Source organism: Mus caroli, unplaced genomic scaffold, assembly GCF_978045245.1.
Source record: "Mus caroli unplaced genomic scaffold, Mus_caroli_1 scaffold_11, whole genome shotgun sequence".
Taxonomy (NCBI): Eukaryota; Metazoa; Chordata; class Mammalia; order Rodentia; family Muridae; genus Mus; species Mus caroli.
The window spans coordinates 51,144,745-51,161,320 of NW_028227266.1; the positions used below are offsets into that span (position 1 = coordinate 51,144,745).

The following is a 16,576-nucleotide window of genomic DNA, read 5'->3' on the forward strand; positions in this document are numbered from 1 at the left end:
TAAAAGTGAATATATCATGAATTTTGCAGGCAAATGGATCAAACTAGAAATATCATCCTTAGTGAGGTAACCCAGACCCAAAAGGACCTGCATGGTATGTACTTAACAAGAAGGAAGGCCAAAGTGAGGATGCTTCATTCCCATGGAAGATGGAATAATTACAAAAGGCGGGGCAGGGGCGGGGGGCAGCCAGCTGGTTGGGAGATGGAACCTGAAGAGACCACTTCCAGTAGATAGACAGGGCCCCCAGTTGAGGTATGGGGCCACCTTCAAGCAGTGTATGATTCCCCAACTACAAAAACAAAACTATCTTGTGCTCTGGTATTGTCATTAAGAAACTGTTATGATATTTGTGACTTATAATCATCAATCTAATATTTAATATAGGCTCTGCTATCTCCATGCACAAAACATGGAGACCAAAAAATGCTGAAAGCATTATATGACCCAGAGCATATAACACTTCAGTTATGCTAAGGCAGTTGCCTGAGGCCAGCCAGTACATATAGATCACACATATGAAAATAAAGAAAGCAAGTCCCATCTGGAAATTCATTTGGCCTCTCCAATCTGAATGCCAACCTTCAATCCCTCTAACAGAACAATAAAACATACCTACCTCATTGCAGAGGGTAGCAATGGGAAGCTAAACAACAAGATCATGACAAGTCAAAGTGCCTCAGAGACTTGGGGGCTGGTATAGCCCTGAGCCACTTCTGCTATTACAGCATTTTCTCTGTAAAAACAGAAAACCTCTTTCCTGCAGCTGTTCTCCTGGACACCTACTCACTTGCTCTGAATGAACACTGGGATGGTACAGGTGCTACTCTGCATCTTCACGCTCACCAGCAACTGCAAGACAGTCTGGTGAGAACTACAGAACTGGAACTCTTGCTCAGACCCTTCTGAATTTACAACCCACCCCTAAAAGGGGTCTGCTCTAATGATAAAAAAAAAAGGACCAGAAGTTCTAAAAACAGGATTTAAACTACTCACAATTATTCAAATGCTGTGACCCACTAGTAGCTCTGGTTTCTAAAAGGATCAGCACTTTGAAACAATGCTATCAAAAGATACAAAAACCTCACATGTAATATAGGGAGCTTAGAAAATAGTTGTGTCAAGAGACAACCATCATAGTCTGAAGGAAAGAGGGGAAAGGAGGGAAGGAAAAGGAAGAGAAAGAGGAAGAGGGAGGGGAGGGGGAGGAGGAGGAGGAGGAGGAGGAGGAGGAGGGGGAGGGGGAGGGGGAGGAGGAGGAGGAGGAGGAGGGGGAGGAGGAGGAGAAGGAGGAGGAGGAGGAGGAGGAGGAGGAGAAGGAGGAGGAGGAGGAGGAGGAGGAGAAGGAGGAGAAGGAGAAGGAGGAGGAGGGAGGAGGAGGAGGAGAAGGAGAAGAAGGAGAAGGAGAAGGAGAAGGAGAAGGAGAAGGAGAAGGAGAAGGAGAAGGAGAAGGAGGAGGAGAAGGAGAAGGAGAAGGAGGAGAAGGCAGTCTTTTCCTTTAAAACAAACAGAATCCAGATTTCCCTGGAAGGCACACACAGCCCTGGAGGCAGGTAAGGTACCTATACATCTTCACCTATTTCTTTTTCCTCCAAATCCAATTCCCCAGTGTCACTCCAAACTCTGCGGCAGATCATCTCCTGTAGGCTCCTCTTCCTCTCTGCCCCATCTCTGGCAAATCATGCACATCTCCTCCACCTTCCTTCCCACTCATCCCCTTGTATTATCCCCCAATGCAGCAATCATTCTCTAGGATCCCTCTGGTGAACTCTGCCAGAAAAGCCAATAGGTTAGGGGAGGAGGTAGGAGAGTTTCGGATCTTCACTCTTCCATCCTCTTCTTCAAATCTAACCCCCAGTCCCATCCCCAGCATCTTAGCAGTATGCCTGCTGTGGCCTCTCCTCACTCTATTCTCAAGCGACTAAGCAAATCCTGAAAGACCCTGCTTTATCCTCATGTGAACTCCCTAAGCTCTTCCTCCAGACCCCATTTCTACGTGTCAGCTCCCAATGCCTAGAAACGCATTTTACCTGGAACCCTCAGTGGCCACACCTAGCAGGAGACCAGTTGAGAAGAGGTTTGAAAACAAGTAGTTTGGGTCTGGAAATGTAGCTCTGTTGTAAAGCACTTACCTAGCATATATAATAACTGTCTGGCTTTGAACTCTTGTACATCTTGAAAATCCCTGTGTCCCCACTACTACGGTAATGGTAGTCATGCCCATTTCATGCACTGTTTGGGAGAATTAATGAGGCAATGCACGTGTAATGCAACCTCTAACTATACCAACAAGGGGGTGGGAGCCATGCTGCCAATACATGCTTCTTTGTTTTACTAACTTATAAGGCTGGTAAGGAAAAAGTTGATAAAACAAAAAAGTTGCAATTTATTTTACGTTCTAGCAAAGTAAAGGAAAAGAGCATTTTCTTTCCTCTGTGCTCCTATGGGGTAGGAAGCAGTGAAGACTGCTGAAAAGCAGCAATTTCTGTCTGTATGCAGTAACACTGTTTCCTCTCCTCGCCCCCTTCTCACCTCATTTGGCTTTACTCTTCTGTCTCCAAAAGAGTAAAGCACATCTCCAACATTCTGCCTTCTAATACACAGTTCCAAGTAATTCTGGAAACTAATGTTTTCCACAGTAAAATCAAATAAATTATATAGGCAATGCTTCCTTCACTGCAACACTGAACACTTAATATTTGCTGGGTTCCAGTCTATGTGGCATAGACAGAAAAGTGAACAGAGATTTCCACGACAGAGTAGGTCAAACAACACCACCCAGGTACACAGTTGCATACCTTCTGATAGGGACAAATACGGAGGAGAAAAAATTAGGTAAGAGTACAAGGGAGGATGAGGTTAGTATTCTCTAACAGGTGATCAGGAGCGCCTCAATAGGAAAGCGGCATTTTGGGCAGAAATCCAAAGGTATTAAGGAAGCGACTGACATAACAATCTGGCAGTACACCAGGACAAGGGCCAGAATTTCCTTGTTGTTCATGAGAAATAATCACAAAATCTGATGTTAAAGTTAATTAATTGGCAAAACAGAGGAAATAAAATTTGAACTGGATTTAGAACTTTGCAGCTATTACTATAATTAAGCTTTAGAAGCCCTCTAAGAGTTGGGATTTGGACAGAAGGGTAACACACTGCAGCTTACTTGTAATTGTTCTCACCACTATATTAAAGGAAGAGACAGAGAGTAGCATGCTATGAATAAAACACAGGATTCTTAACACTGACAACCTATGATCAGAGATGATGAGCACAGTGACAGTAAAAAGATACTGAAAATTGGACTGTGTATATAAATTTTAATGTTTAATTTTTAGATAATTTTGATTTATAAGAACTTTGCAGATACATAATTACCATAACCTCTTAAATAGATCTTTCTTATAGGTAATATTTTTTTGATATATTTAGCATAATTAATAAACCTAACCATGTGCTTTTGGGTCTGAGTTACCTCAGTCAAGATGATACTTCTAGTTCTATCCATTTGCCTGCAAAATTCATGATATACTCATTTTAACAGCTGAATAGTATTCCATTATGTAAATGAACCACATTTTCTGTATCCCTATTTCAGCTGAGGGACATCTGGGCTCTGACTACTATGAATAAGGCTGCTATGACCATAATGGAGTGTGTGTCCTTTATGGTATGGTGGAACATTTTTTGGGTCTATGCGCAGAAGTGGTAATAGCTGGGTCTTCACATAGAACTATTTCCAATTTTTCGAGGAACTGCCAGATTGATTTGCATGGTATGTACTCACTGATAAATGGATATTAGCCAAAAAGTACAGGATACCCATGATACAACCCATAGACCATAAAAAGTTTAACAAGAAAGAAGGACCAAGTGAGGGTGCTTCAATCCACTTAGAAGGGAGAACAAAATAATCACAGGAGGCAGAGGGAGGGAAGGAGTTGGGTGGGAGGGGAGAAGGAAGGGAAAGGGGGACAGGATCAGGTATGGAGAGGAGGAGAGAAGCCCAGAGGGACAAAAGGATGAATGGAAGTATGTAGCTGAGATATATACTTATTAGTTTAGATAATCTACTAAAATAGAATTTTAAGAATTTGACACAATTATGTAAGTGTGCAAACACTAAAAATTATTTCCAGTTTTCTAGGCAATGATTATAGAAATTCTTGAATTTCAGCCTTTTAATATATATCCACATTTTACCAGAATTCTCTACAATGAAGGTAAAAATATTAACTGTCAAAATGCCTGTAAAAATATTTTAACAGATTTAGCATACTTCATAAAAAGCATAATTTTAGAAACTAGAATAACTACCAAATTTTTCTTAATACAAAAAAATCTTTTTGCAAAATTATAGAATATCAAGCAAGAACAAAATTGAGATTTTGTGATCTGTAAATACATTTAAACACACTTTTTTTTTCAGTCTTCTTTTGATACTCATCGTGATGACTTGCACAGTCTGTTCATATTTAGGGCACTGTTTATACATTAACTGACCTTCAGAAGGGTACCAGACCCCTACCACCACCAAACAAATACTAATAAAAATGTACTCAATAAAAATGTGATAAAATAGTCAAATGGGAAGGTTCAAGAACATCAAATATATGTTATTCTAAGAGATTTCTCTGACATTTAAATATTAATATTTTCAGATTTGAACATATTAAATAATGAAAAAAAGTGCTTTCCCAATTGAGCTCATTTTCATTGAAAAGAACTGACTGGGAAAGCATTTTTCACTGTTTCATGTTCACATGGACATAAATTCCAGGAAACCATACCACACCCGAGTATATAACCCAAGGGATCTAGGTCAATGTACAACAGACATAATTATGTAATCTATGTTTATTTAAGCATTTTTGACAACCAAGTTACAGAATTAATCTAAATACCCATAAATAAACAGATAAAGAAAATGTGATACAAATAATAAAAGTCTATCCAGCAACAAAAGTATGAAATTATGCCACCTGCAAAAATGAATTAAACTAAAGGTCATCATGTCAAGTGAAATCAGGCAGGCTCAGAAAGGCAAGTTTCTTTTACTACACTGTGAGTTGCTCAAGAACAGGTTTAATTCTATCTTGCCATTATCAGGATTAACACATGATAGGCACTTTAGGACCTGTAGAGCAAAAAGATGAATCCTTTTAGGATTTTCCCTCCTCTTGGTATCTAATAGCCTCTATTACTATTTAGCTAGGTCTCCTGTTTCCCTTTTGCATGCCAGTAAAATCTGATATATTCTATATTCTCAAAACCATTCTCTAAAAACTCTCTATAAAGTTCAAAAAAATGCCCTGTGATGATTACAGATTTCTTCTACATTCTAACTACTGTTGGAAATGCTATATAGAATAAACCCACACACCTGCAAATGTTATGTAGAAAGGGACATAAAACTGACAGTGAATATTTTATTACCTAATGGAATTGTAAACCTGAAAGAAGGCTATAAGACATCTGTCTAGACCAGAACATCTGAGTCACAGTAGATCTATTCAATGCCACACTGACTTTTGAGGGCACCAAAAATCAGAGATCAGAGTCTCAGACTATTAGACAGACTCGGTTAGTACCAGTTTAGTGTAAAGTACCAAGGGCAATTTCTTTTACATGCGGTTTGAAAGTTTACAGAGTAAAAACAAGAGATGCTGGCAAGTACTCCAAAACACAAATAGAGCTGGGGATGCTGAGCTTGAATGACTTAAGAGAGTACACTTACCCTCACATAGACACTTTCCTATCTATCTATAGATAGATAGATAGATAGATAGATAGATAGATAGATAGATAGATGGATGGATGGATGGATGGATGGATGGATGGATGGATGGATAGATAAATGGAACCAAAAAGGGATTCTTACCTCAGGACTTTAAAGTACCTCAGGTTTTAATAATATAAAGAATTTATAAAGAAAGAAATTTATACACCTTCCACCCAAATATTTAGATGGGAGAGACAAAGGAAGGAAGGTGCTAGATGTCTACAGCTGAAGCACCTTTGAGCCACTTAGTGACAACACACTCCAGCTTCCATTAATCCTCGTTATCTCAGAGTAAGTTTATCTTAAAGAACATATACAATGTGCTGATTGCAATAATTTGCATCTTTAAAGGTGATCATAGCTCACTATATAGATGCACCATTCTCGTAAGAGCCCTGGAAGGCTGACAATGCAGGCTACATCGCTGCTATTATTATAGAAGAAGAAACTAGAGTTAAGAAGATATGTCCTGGGCCACAAAACTTATGGGCCAGAAATGAACTTTGAAACCTCATGTTCTTCTGAGAGCAACTTGGGAGCTTGGCAGTTACTGATTAAGGAAGACCCATAACCTATTATCAGATAATAACAAAGGAGAAGAATTCACAGTGTGGATGTTTTCATCCATTCTAATGTGTTTCCACCTTTGCTTAGGGAATATTTGTTCTTTTCCTTCATTTTGTTTTTCTCAAAGGAACACTACAAACCACCAAGTAGCAGTTGTACAGACAAGGGCAAAACATTTAAGGGTAAGAGCACTTTAGGAAACATTTTTTCTAAGCTACAGAACCACAAGAACTATTCATTTTCTTATTTGAGAGAAATGTATAAATTTTAGGAGGTGGATCACTACATTTCTTGGAACATGGGGATCTTAAAATTATGTATTTGAAGAATATAAATTATTAACTTTCAGAGCTTTCATTTAAGCCCCTTTATAGGGATTATAGCATATTACTTACCAAAGTTATTCATAAAATCTTATATTCAAGAATCTCCAAACTTAAACATCTGAGCTGACAGTTCTTATAGAAATCTAACCTACCGCTTCATTCTCAATTTTAAAAAAATCTTGATTGAAGTATGCTGTGTTCCAACTCTGACCCATAATTGTTTCTGTCTGAAAGAACTGCAGGGATGGAAAAGGAGAGGAGCCTGAGGAAAAGAAGGTCCAGCGACAGTCCCAAAGTGGGATCCAACTCAAGGGGAGGACCCAAGGTCTGACACTATACTGAGCCAATGGAATGCTCACAAAAGGGGACCCTTCATGACTGCCCTCTGAAAGACCCAACAAGCAGCTGAAAGAATCAGATGCAGTTATTTGCACCCAACCAATGGACAGAAGCAGCTGACAACTGTTGTTGAATTAGGGAAGGCTGAAAGAAGCTGAGGAGAAGGGTGACTCGGTAGGAGGACCAGGAGTCTTAATTAATTTGGACCCCCAAGATCTCTCAAACACTGGACCACCAAACAGGCAGCATACACCAGCTGATATGAGGCCCCCAACACACATACAGTAGAGGACTGCCAGGTCTGTGTTCATTCAGAGATGATGCACCAAACCCTCAAGAGACTGAAGGCCCCAGGGACTTTAGAGGTCAGGTGGTGTGGGTGGTAGGGACATCCACGTGGAGACAGGAGGGTGAAGAGGAGGTATGGGATGTGGAACAGTCAGAGGGTGGTTGGGGGTGGGGGGAATGTGGAGTGTAAAAACTTAAAATAATTTTTAAAAAAGTATGCTGTGTTCTTGATTATCACCATGAAAATGAATTTCTGGGATATCTATAAGAAAGTCTCTAAATTAGGTTAACTGAAGGAAGAAACCCTATCCTAAATGAGTGTGGCACCATTCAATGAGCTAAGGTCCAGGACTAAATAAAAAGGGAGAAACCAAGCTAAGTATGGACACTTCGTCTCTGGTCTTGCATGAAAGAGAATACAAAGTGAGCAGCTGCCTTGAGGTCCTGCTGCTTTGGCTTCCTTGCTCACCATGATGGACTGTACCCTCACACCATGAGTCAAAATAAAGACCTCCTTCCTAAAGTAGCCCTTGTCAGGTATTTCACCAAGGCAATGAGCATGCACCAAAACTCAAGCTCCCTGGAAATCTCTCCCATATTCATCCTGCCTTTTCAGTGGCAATACCCCATCCCTAAAATCAGTCCTGTATCTTAACTCTAACCCAAAATGTTAGTTTTGCTTTGAGAAAGACTTTACATAGAGTATTACACACTAAGTCTCTATCTGTCTTACTTTGCTCAATTTGTATTTGTGAAATTTGTTTCTGTTATAGTAAATAGCAATGACAGATATATAATACTGCAATGTATGGCTACACTACAATATAATCTACTCTATAATTTGGTTAATTTCCGATGTTTGATGATTATAACTGGTATTGCTATATGAACAGATTTTGGCATAAGCAATTTACACATTTCTTTGGTTACACACCTAGACCATAAGTATGGCACAGTGCATAGCCAAATGGTCACTATAGCACACTACCAACATTTCTCCCGAATGCTTACATTAATAAGGGAAAGTAAAGCCCAGGGAACAGAGAGATAGAGAAGAATTCACATGCATATAAATCTCCAATGGTTTAGAAAAAGAACCAGAGATAAAGCCAGGAACACATTCTACTACTGCCTCCTAAACGCCCTACGTACTGCTCAAGGCAATACAAGGAGGACTTGTTAAAGTAAAAATCTAATCTCAAGAGACAAAACAAACTCCTAAATAAGGCCAAAAGACCTTTGTTGAGTCAGACAGAAATCTGAGAATGCTTTCATTTCACCAGTTAAATATGATCTGGTCCAAGTCAGTGAGCAGATATTCTGAGACAAGCTTCTTTCAGAAGTTTTAAGGCTATAATGCTTCCACTTATTTCATAAACTCATTGCTTAAGGATAATCTTGATGAAAGCATTCTGCAAGGCTAAGGCACTCCAGATGATGTTGTAGAACAGCTACACCAACACACCATAAAAATAACAAATTCAAGAGTTGTCTTACAGTAAAGAAATCTTTCAATCCTGTAATATATCAATAATAATTAAAAAAACATGGAAAAGAAAAGTCTTTGTGCATGAAATATTATAAATACCTGGCAATATCTTTTCCCTAAAGCAAGAAAATACAGTAAAGATAAATCACTTATTGTTGGTTATAATAACAACAGCAACAAAATTTTAGTTTCCAAGTATTTTCATTGGAGGGCCAAAAAGAAAAAAACCTAACAAACAAAAACTGTATCAGAGAGAAAAAACAAATCCTTCTTAGTGGTATTTTAGAGACACATGACTACTTGCAGGGACAAATTCTTCTAGTACCTAACTTTAGATTCTTTGGAGCACTAGTTTATGGTGCTCGCCAACAAAAGTCTTTATGGCTTAAAAAGAAGAAACAATAAAGCTTTGTAACTCTATAACCCACGCAAATCAAAACAAAAAATAAAAATGTATCCTCAAAAGTCTTCCTTATTCACAAAACCTACTGCCACTAATACAAGAGGTAGTAGATACCATAAATTCTTAAAAGTAGGAAATCGCTGCCCTATCACTCACTTCCAAAACCAAGAACACTTTTAAATCATCAGTGCAAAGCTTATTCTTTGTTAGCTGTGCTCATCTGTCTGTTTTCATCACCCATTGACTCCTTCCTCCTTTAAAGATAAAACGCAGAACCCCATCTGGGATTAGGGGCATTTGCAACCACATTTATCTATTTCGGAAACCTACTGAGCAGACTAGAAAAACAAAAATTAAGCAAAACTTTTACATGCAATACAGTACAAGAGTTTTGTCATTTGGGGAAGCAGAAATACCTCATTCCAATATATTCACTTACTAATAGTGATTGCTCTAAATGAGTCATTTGATTTCTAAGTGAACTGCTGTAACATCTTGTACAAAAAATAAAAAATAAAAAGCAAAAGGGAAGCATAACAGGGAAAACACACACAGAAAGATTACATCCTACAGAAGCTTCTTTATGGGCTCCTGAAAATCAGAAGCTGCCAATCACATGTACAGTGGGGGCTAAACTTAAATATGCCAGTTCTGCTGGTTGCTTCAGTCAACCTGACAGATCTAGATGGCTGCAAAGAAGGAAGTCTTCATTGAGGAAAATGACTCAATAAGACTGGCCCGTTGGCAAACCTGTGGGGTATTGTCTTGATTAATGGCTGAGAGGGCCGAGCTCATTTTGGGCAGTACAACCCTTGGGTAGGTGGTCCTGGGTTGCATAAGAAATCAGGCTGAACCAACCAAGTGCTGGGCGGTGGTGGCGCACGCCTTTAATCCCAGCACTTGGGAGGCAGAGGCAGGCGGATTTCTGAGTTCGAGGCCAGCCTGGTCTACAAAGTGAGTTCCAGGACAGCCAGGGCTATACAGAGAAACCCTGTCTAGAAAAAAAAAAAAAAGAAATCAGGCTGAGCAGGCCATTAGAAGTAAAACAGTAAGCAGTTCCCTCATAGCCTGAGCTTCAGTTTTGTCTCCAGGTTCCTGCCTTGAGTTTCTGCCCTGAGTTGCTTCCCAATGCACTACAAAACTGTAAGCAGAAATAAATCCTTTCCTCCCCAAGTTGCTTTTGGTCATGGACGTTATCACAGCAATAGAAACCTAAGTAGGATGCCAACTCTTCTTTCCTATAGCATATGCTGGTGTTTGCATTTATTATGTCAGCCAGACTGTTTTCACATTAATAGTTTCCCTTGTGTGGCAGAGGCCTCTAGTGGTCACGCTTAGCTGTGCAATCTGTGGGCTAGACAGGTTGACTCACCCTTCTAAAACTCCCCAGCTCAAAATCCCTAGGGTGGCTACTGCTCAAGATGAGGGTGCTTCTCAACTGTGACAGGAATGTAGGAAGCAACCACAACCACTGAGGTATGTAGGGACACAGGGCCTTTTCTTCATACTTCCAAGACTCCCAAGCGTTAATCACACTGCTGAAGGGTGATTAGATAGCAAAGTAGGTGTAAAACAGATGGTTGTAGCTTCAAGGTTTCCATGTTCTATCGCAGTGAAAGACAGATGTGTGGCTGCACAGATTTGAGTTCAGACCCAGGTCCATCAAGAGAAGGTTCCTTACTATCAGTTGATGAAATGTGCTCCCAGTTAACAAGTCTGGGAATGCTTTCCTGTGTTATCTTCTGTCTGAGCTGAACCTACTGCTGCATGCACTCTCATTCTTAGTAAATCTTTTTCTTTCTCCTACGCCTCTTACTGCTTTCTTTTTTCCTCTATAATATTCTTCCCTACTCCTGCCCTTACTTTGTTTCTCCTCTATTTCCCTCTTTTATTTGCCTTTATCTGCTGAGTAAACTATTCTTAAGACCATTATTGTCAAAGTAAATTAAGCATCCCAGCAATAAAACTAGAAAGACTTATGACTATAGAACTTTCAACCTCAAAATACATAAATTGTTTTAATTTTCAATATAATGTCACTTTCCAGGGTTTCAGTTCTAAGTTGTTCTCTTTGTTCCTTTATCAACAATATTCTATTTCATCTGCAATATACTTGTACTTAATAAATCCTCCTTCTTTTCAAAGTTATGGGAGCCCTGACAAGTCTAAAGGTGTATCTCAAGTTTTTGCACTGTTTTTTCTTTCTTTACATAACTGCAAAACTCCTTCCAGCCATCAGCTCTTATAATCAGCATGTGTGACCAACCACCAGTGCCTCAGGAAACCTAGCTAAACGAGAGCTAAATAATGAGCTTTATTTCAAAGACTAACAACTCTTAACTCCAAAACCAATGTACTCTATTGATCATCATGACAACTATATTTCATTTTGTTAGCTGAAAAACAAGCAGTCCTCCTGTTCAGCTTATTTCTTTACTTTAGAAAGTTTTCATTAAGGAAAAGATCTGTATCTTGGGGCCAGTAAAATGCTCAGTGGGTAAGCATGCTTGACGCCAATCCGGAAAACTTGTATTTAATCCCGGGACCCATATGGTGAAAGGAGAGAACTCCAGCAAGTTGTCCTCTGACCTACACATGTGCATGGTAATGTGTACACATGCACACTCACACACACGGTTAATATAATTAAACAAAAAACAAGCAATGGATGGATGGGTAGATGGATGGATTTTAGAAACCTGTATCTCCCAAACCACTAAATATTGGGTACTCAGGAAATCATGAAAGTTTCACCCTCATATTTTTCTTTCAACAGATCACAGATATAAACTTTAACAAAATAATATTATCAAGTTTCTGAGAGGTTCACTAGGCTTTCATTTTACCTCAGTATACAGAGAATGTCAGGGAACTGGTTAAAATTTGGCCATTCTACCCACGATAACACTCTCCAAGGAGACAGCTCTCATCTCTGCACCCCCAGAAAGGGGCTGTGATATGGAGGTTTCTCAACTATGCTCAGCAGCTGTAAGACAAAGCTTCATCTATCAAAAGTCCTAGAGGAGACAGCCTTGTCACTGGCACAACCTTGCCTCCTTTCATTTATCCTCAGCATACTCCTCCATGGCTACACAGATACAGTTACAAGACCTTCCCCTGACAAGGAAGTCCTCTACTTGATGTGCAAAAACATGAAAAGGGAGGAGAGGGGGGAGGTTTTCATCAACAAGTTCACATTCAAGATCAGCCCTATTGGAAAAGCTTAACACTGGGCCATAAATTGACTTCCCCAACAAAAAGAAGATCAAAACTAAACACAGACACCCATCTATGGGGAAATTAAGGAAAAAATATTTAGAAGCAGTCCAGTAAGTGAAAATAACTTCTTACAATTCAAACCATTATGAAAGACTCAGAACACAGCATCAACAAATATAAAAAATAAACTATACTACATAGTCTTCCCTCAAAACTCAAGAAAACTGGTTCCAAGACAAGTTTCTTATCCATTCTCAAACACCCAAACCTGAAGATGCCCAAGTCCCTATACTCTAGATCATACCAGTTATAATACCCAGTACTATGTTAAGTTGTATGCAATTGTTAAATTCTTTTAAATAATAATAATAATAATAATGACAAAGGTTGGAGAGGTAGTTCAATGATTAAGAACACTTGTTACTTTTCCAGAGGATCCAAATTCAGTTCTCAGCACCCACATCACATGGCTCACAACCATTTATAGCTCCAACTCTAGGGAGACCTGACCTCTACAGGCACCTGCAGTCATATACACATATTCCCACACAGCCACAAACAAGAACACATAATTAAATATAAAATCTTCTTTAAAAATTAATGCAAGGATATGTACACATTCACTATAAATGTAGGCTTAGCTACAATTCTGGTCTATAGATAGATTACAGATAAGGGACCCACAAATACAAAGGAAGACTATACAAACAAATGTAAAAACACAAAGGAAATATAGAAACATGACATTTACTATCTGGAAATTGAGAGCTTACTAGTAAAACAAAATGTGCTTGTGTTGATGTTGAACATGAAATAGCCATAAACATCAACTGTTTTCATTAAGATTTTCTTCTTAGACTTTATCCACTACAGCTCCTATGATCCAATTTCCAGGTCATGACGTAAGACAGGGTGGATTTAGCAGTGAATGTAAGCACTCTTTTTCTTTTACACCATAAAGTAATGAACTGGCTCCCACTTCCAAAGTACAGCAGCGGTATCATCTCCAACTTGCTTCCTACGAGCTACAACCAGTATAAAGGTGGAGGATCAAAGAACATGGTGGGCTTGCTCAAGTGAGTCAGACGTTTGCTACCTGCCAAGAAAAACTCAATCATGGCTAGTCAGGCATGGCACATATAGAATGTGAAATGAAATTCAGTGTTTGTCCCTGGGTCCCAGAAATCATTTCTATTAGATGCCCTCAGAATGCAGAAGCTTTCTGAAACCTTCTTGATATTAAGCATGTCAGTTTAAAAGTAACAGCTGAACATGGATGGTACTTACAACTTTACACGTATATTCCAGGGAAACTACATGTTTTGGGGAATACTGAAGCTTATAGTGTTTCAATCTAGATCATCAGAGGTAAAGCAAAGCCAACTGATGGTCTCACTGTAATCTATTATCAAATTATCCAATTGAGTACAAATAAGCCATATTTTTAGCCTAAAAATGATAAGTATACAAATCATTCAGTTGGCCCACAAAGTCATTTGTCTTCTGTATTTAATAGGGTCAGGCAAAGTCCAGATCGCAAGCTAGCTTAGAATTTTTAACCCTTTATAAAGGAAACAAATGACAATGTAAAGACTAGGTTACAAGGGCTCAGTCCAGAATACCCTGGTATATATAAAACAAAAAACAACACACACACACACACAAAGTAAGTATATATGGAAAAATACAGATTTAAATCAATTTCAATATTACAAAGATTTCCTTTATTTTATATAAAGTTCTCTGACAAATACCTTAACAACCCTGTTTTTAAAAACAAAACAAAACAAAACAAAAAACAAAAGACTGTAGATATGAAGATGCACACCCACACATAAGCCCCTCCTCACCTTTGCTTGTCTTTTGTTGGCTTCTCTTCTGGCCTCTTTTTCTTTTAGCCGTCTTTCCTACAGAAAGAAAAGATGAATTAGAGGTATGGAAACTTCTAGACAGTAGATGTTAAGCAGCACACACTCTCCAGTTTTACGTTGTAAACAAAATACTATGGGACTAGCCTGACTTTTTTTTTCCCTGAGACACAGTTTTCTCCTGGAACACTCTCTGTAGACCATACTGGTCTTGAACTCAGAGATCTACCTGGTTCTGCCTCCAGAGGGGGGGATTAAAAGTGTCCACCACCACCACCTGGCAATAATTCTTAATGACTAAAAATAGGTTAAATCTGAAATCATATCTCAATTCCATAATCATATACTACACATTCTTTACTTACAATTTTTTGTTCAGTCTAAAAGGAAAATAATAGACACATGTATTTAATAGTCTAATTACATATAGATTTTAAGTACAATATCTGAGACCCGACCAGTACACAATGTCATCTACTAGAATAAAAAAGAAGGGAAATACAATCATGATTGTTTCCCTAGTCCTCAGTCTGAACAGAAATTACAAAATATAAAAAAAAAAAAAAAAATCTCACCTTTGGTTCTTAGGAATAATATTTATTCAAAAACAATAAAGGGTCATTCTTATGAAACATTTTATTAAATTGTTTTATAATTTCACCATTAATTTTCCACTGATCACAAAATAGGTTTTTAAAAAATGGGGGTGGGGGGACATACAGTATTAAAGTTCAAGACAAAATGATTCACTAAAGTAAAAGAGAATGTCATTTTAAGCTTACAAAAGCAACACAATCTTCTCCAAAAACTAAAAAGTCTATTTTCAACCAAACATCTGTAGGTAATAACTTACAGTTTTCAATTTGGGTAAATGACTAAGTCCATGTAAAAATGTAGTTTTCCTCCCACGTAGTATGGAGATACCTCTATCATGTGTCATTATTACACTAAATCCACTGTCAATATGAAAGTGAGAAGCGCTGTCTGGTGGGTACTTTTCCATCTGTGCCCTGTGTTATCATAAATGGCTTTCTTCAAGTTTAAAAAAAAAAGCCTTAATGGATATTCTGATAATGGAATTCAGTATTTACCTTGACAAGGCTTATAGAATTCTTTATGATAAAGGGGAAACCAAAATACTAAGGTCTAAATGGACACTAAATACTAACTAATACTAAAAGGGAGTCCATGGAGCTTTTAGATGCTTCTGATTACATCACAGATGAAATCTACCAGAAAATGAGAACCTACTAAACTAGATTCTAAGACAACTAATAAGACCTCAGCTTCACCCGGCTGCTGGGTGTGCACCACGCCCCTACTGCCTATCATCCCGTCACTCTGCTTCTGAGACTGATTACTCTCTCCTCTCTCACCTCCACACACACAAAATATAACTAGCAGCGCCACTGTACAATTATAAAAGAACATTGCAGATTATGTGGAAGTTCTAGAAACCAAAAACAAAGAAACAAAGTTAAGATGAAATAAAAATTGAGAAAAATGTGATTTATATATTATCATGAGCTCATAGTCATAAACAGATTTGATCTTATTAACAATGATATTTTTGTGCCAACTCTATGGAGTTTTCCTGTATGTGCTAAAAAAATAAAATTAAATCTGTTTGAAGTATTTACATATATGATTTTAATAACAGAAGAAAATGAACAGTATTTTGGAAGGCAGCTGATCAATAACCCTATAATAAACGAAATGGTTTAAGTTTTTTTCTGTTTAACCTAATCTTAAAACTATAGATACCTATGTAAAGTAATCTAGACTGTTCTCTATTAACTACTCTTAGCCATTTCTAATTAAAATATCTGAAAAACCCCTAACAATAAGCTCAGAGCCATGAATTTGTTATTTGGCCCTTAACTCACAGGCTTAAATATCTCAGATCAGTTGATAACAACAAGTTATATTATAGAAAGACTGGGTCTAAGCCCTGTGCTCTTAAATTTTTTTGTATCAATAGAAGAAATTTATATGAATGAAAACCTAGATTTTGCATCAAAATAAATTCTGTACCAAAATAAGAAATTATGGTTTCAACGTAGTAACAATTATAAAGATTTCTACCGATTGAGATTATGGCTATTTAATTAATTCTAGCTATTTCCTCCCTGTTCCAATTATGGCCATTTCTACATTCCCTAGAAAGACAACCTATAATAACCCTCTCCAGCCCCAAAGCCCAGGCAACTGGGGCAATGACTCTTCATAACTTCTTCAAGCTGAATATCACTTTACATAGATAGTTGGTTTTCAAAAACATCAGAAATCCCCAAAATG

The 16,576-nt window shown here is 38.1% G+C and overlaps 1 protein-coding gene across 1 annotated transcript in view; it reads right to left on the reverse strand.

Moving 5' to 3' along the window:
* The window catches only part of Ddx10 (DEAD-box helicase 10), a 160,893-nt gene that overhangs the window by 35,183 nt on the left and 109,134 nt on the right, over nucleotides 1-16,576 (reverse strand). The window contains exon 16 of the mRNA XM_021171852.3: nucleotides 14,261-14,317. Coding sequence (XP_021027511.1) covers nucleotides 14,261-14,317 — 57 coding nt within the window. The remainder of the gene's footprint in view (nucleotides 1-14,260; nucleotides 14,318-16,576) is intronic.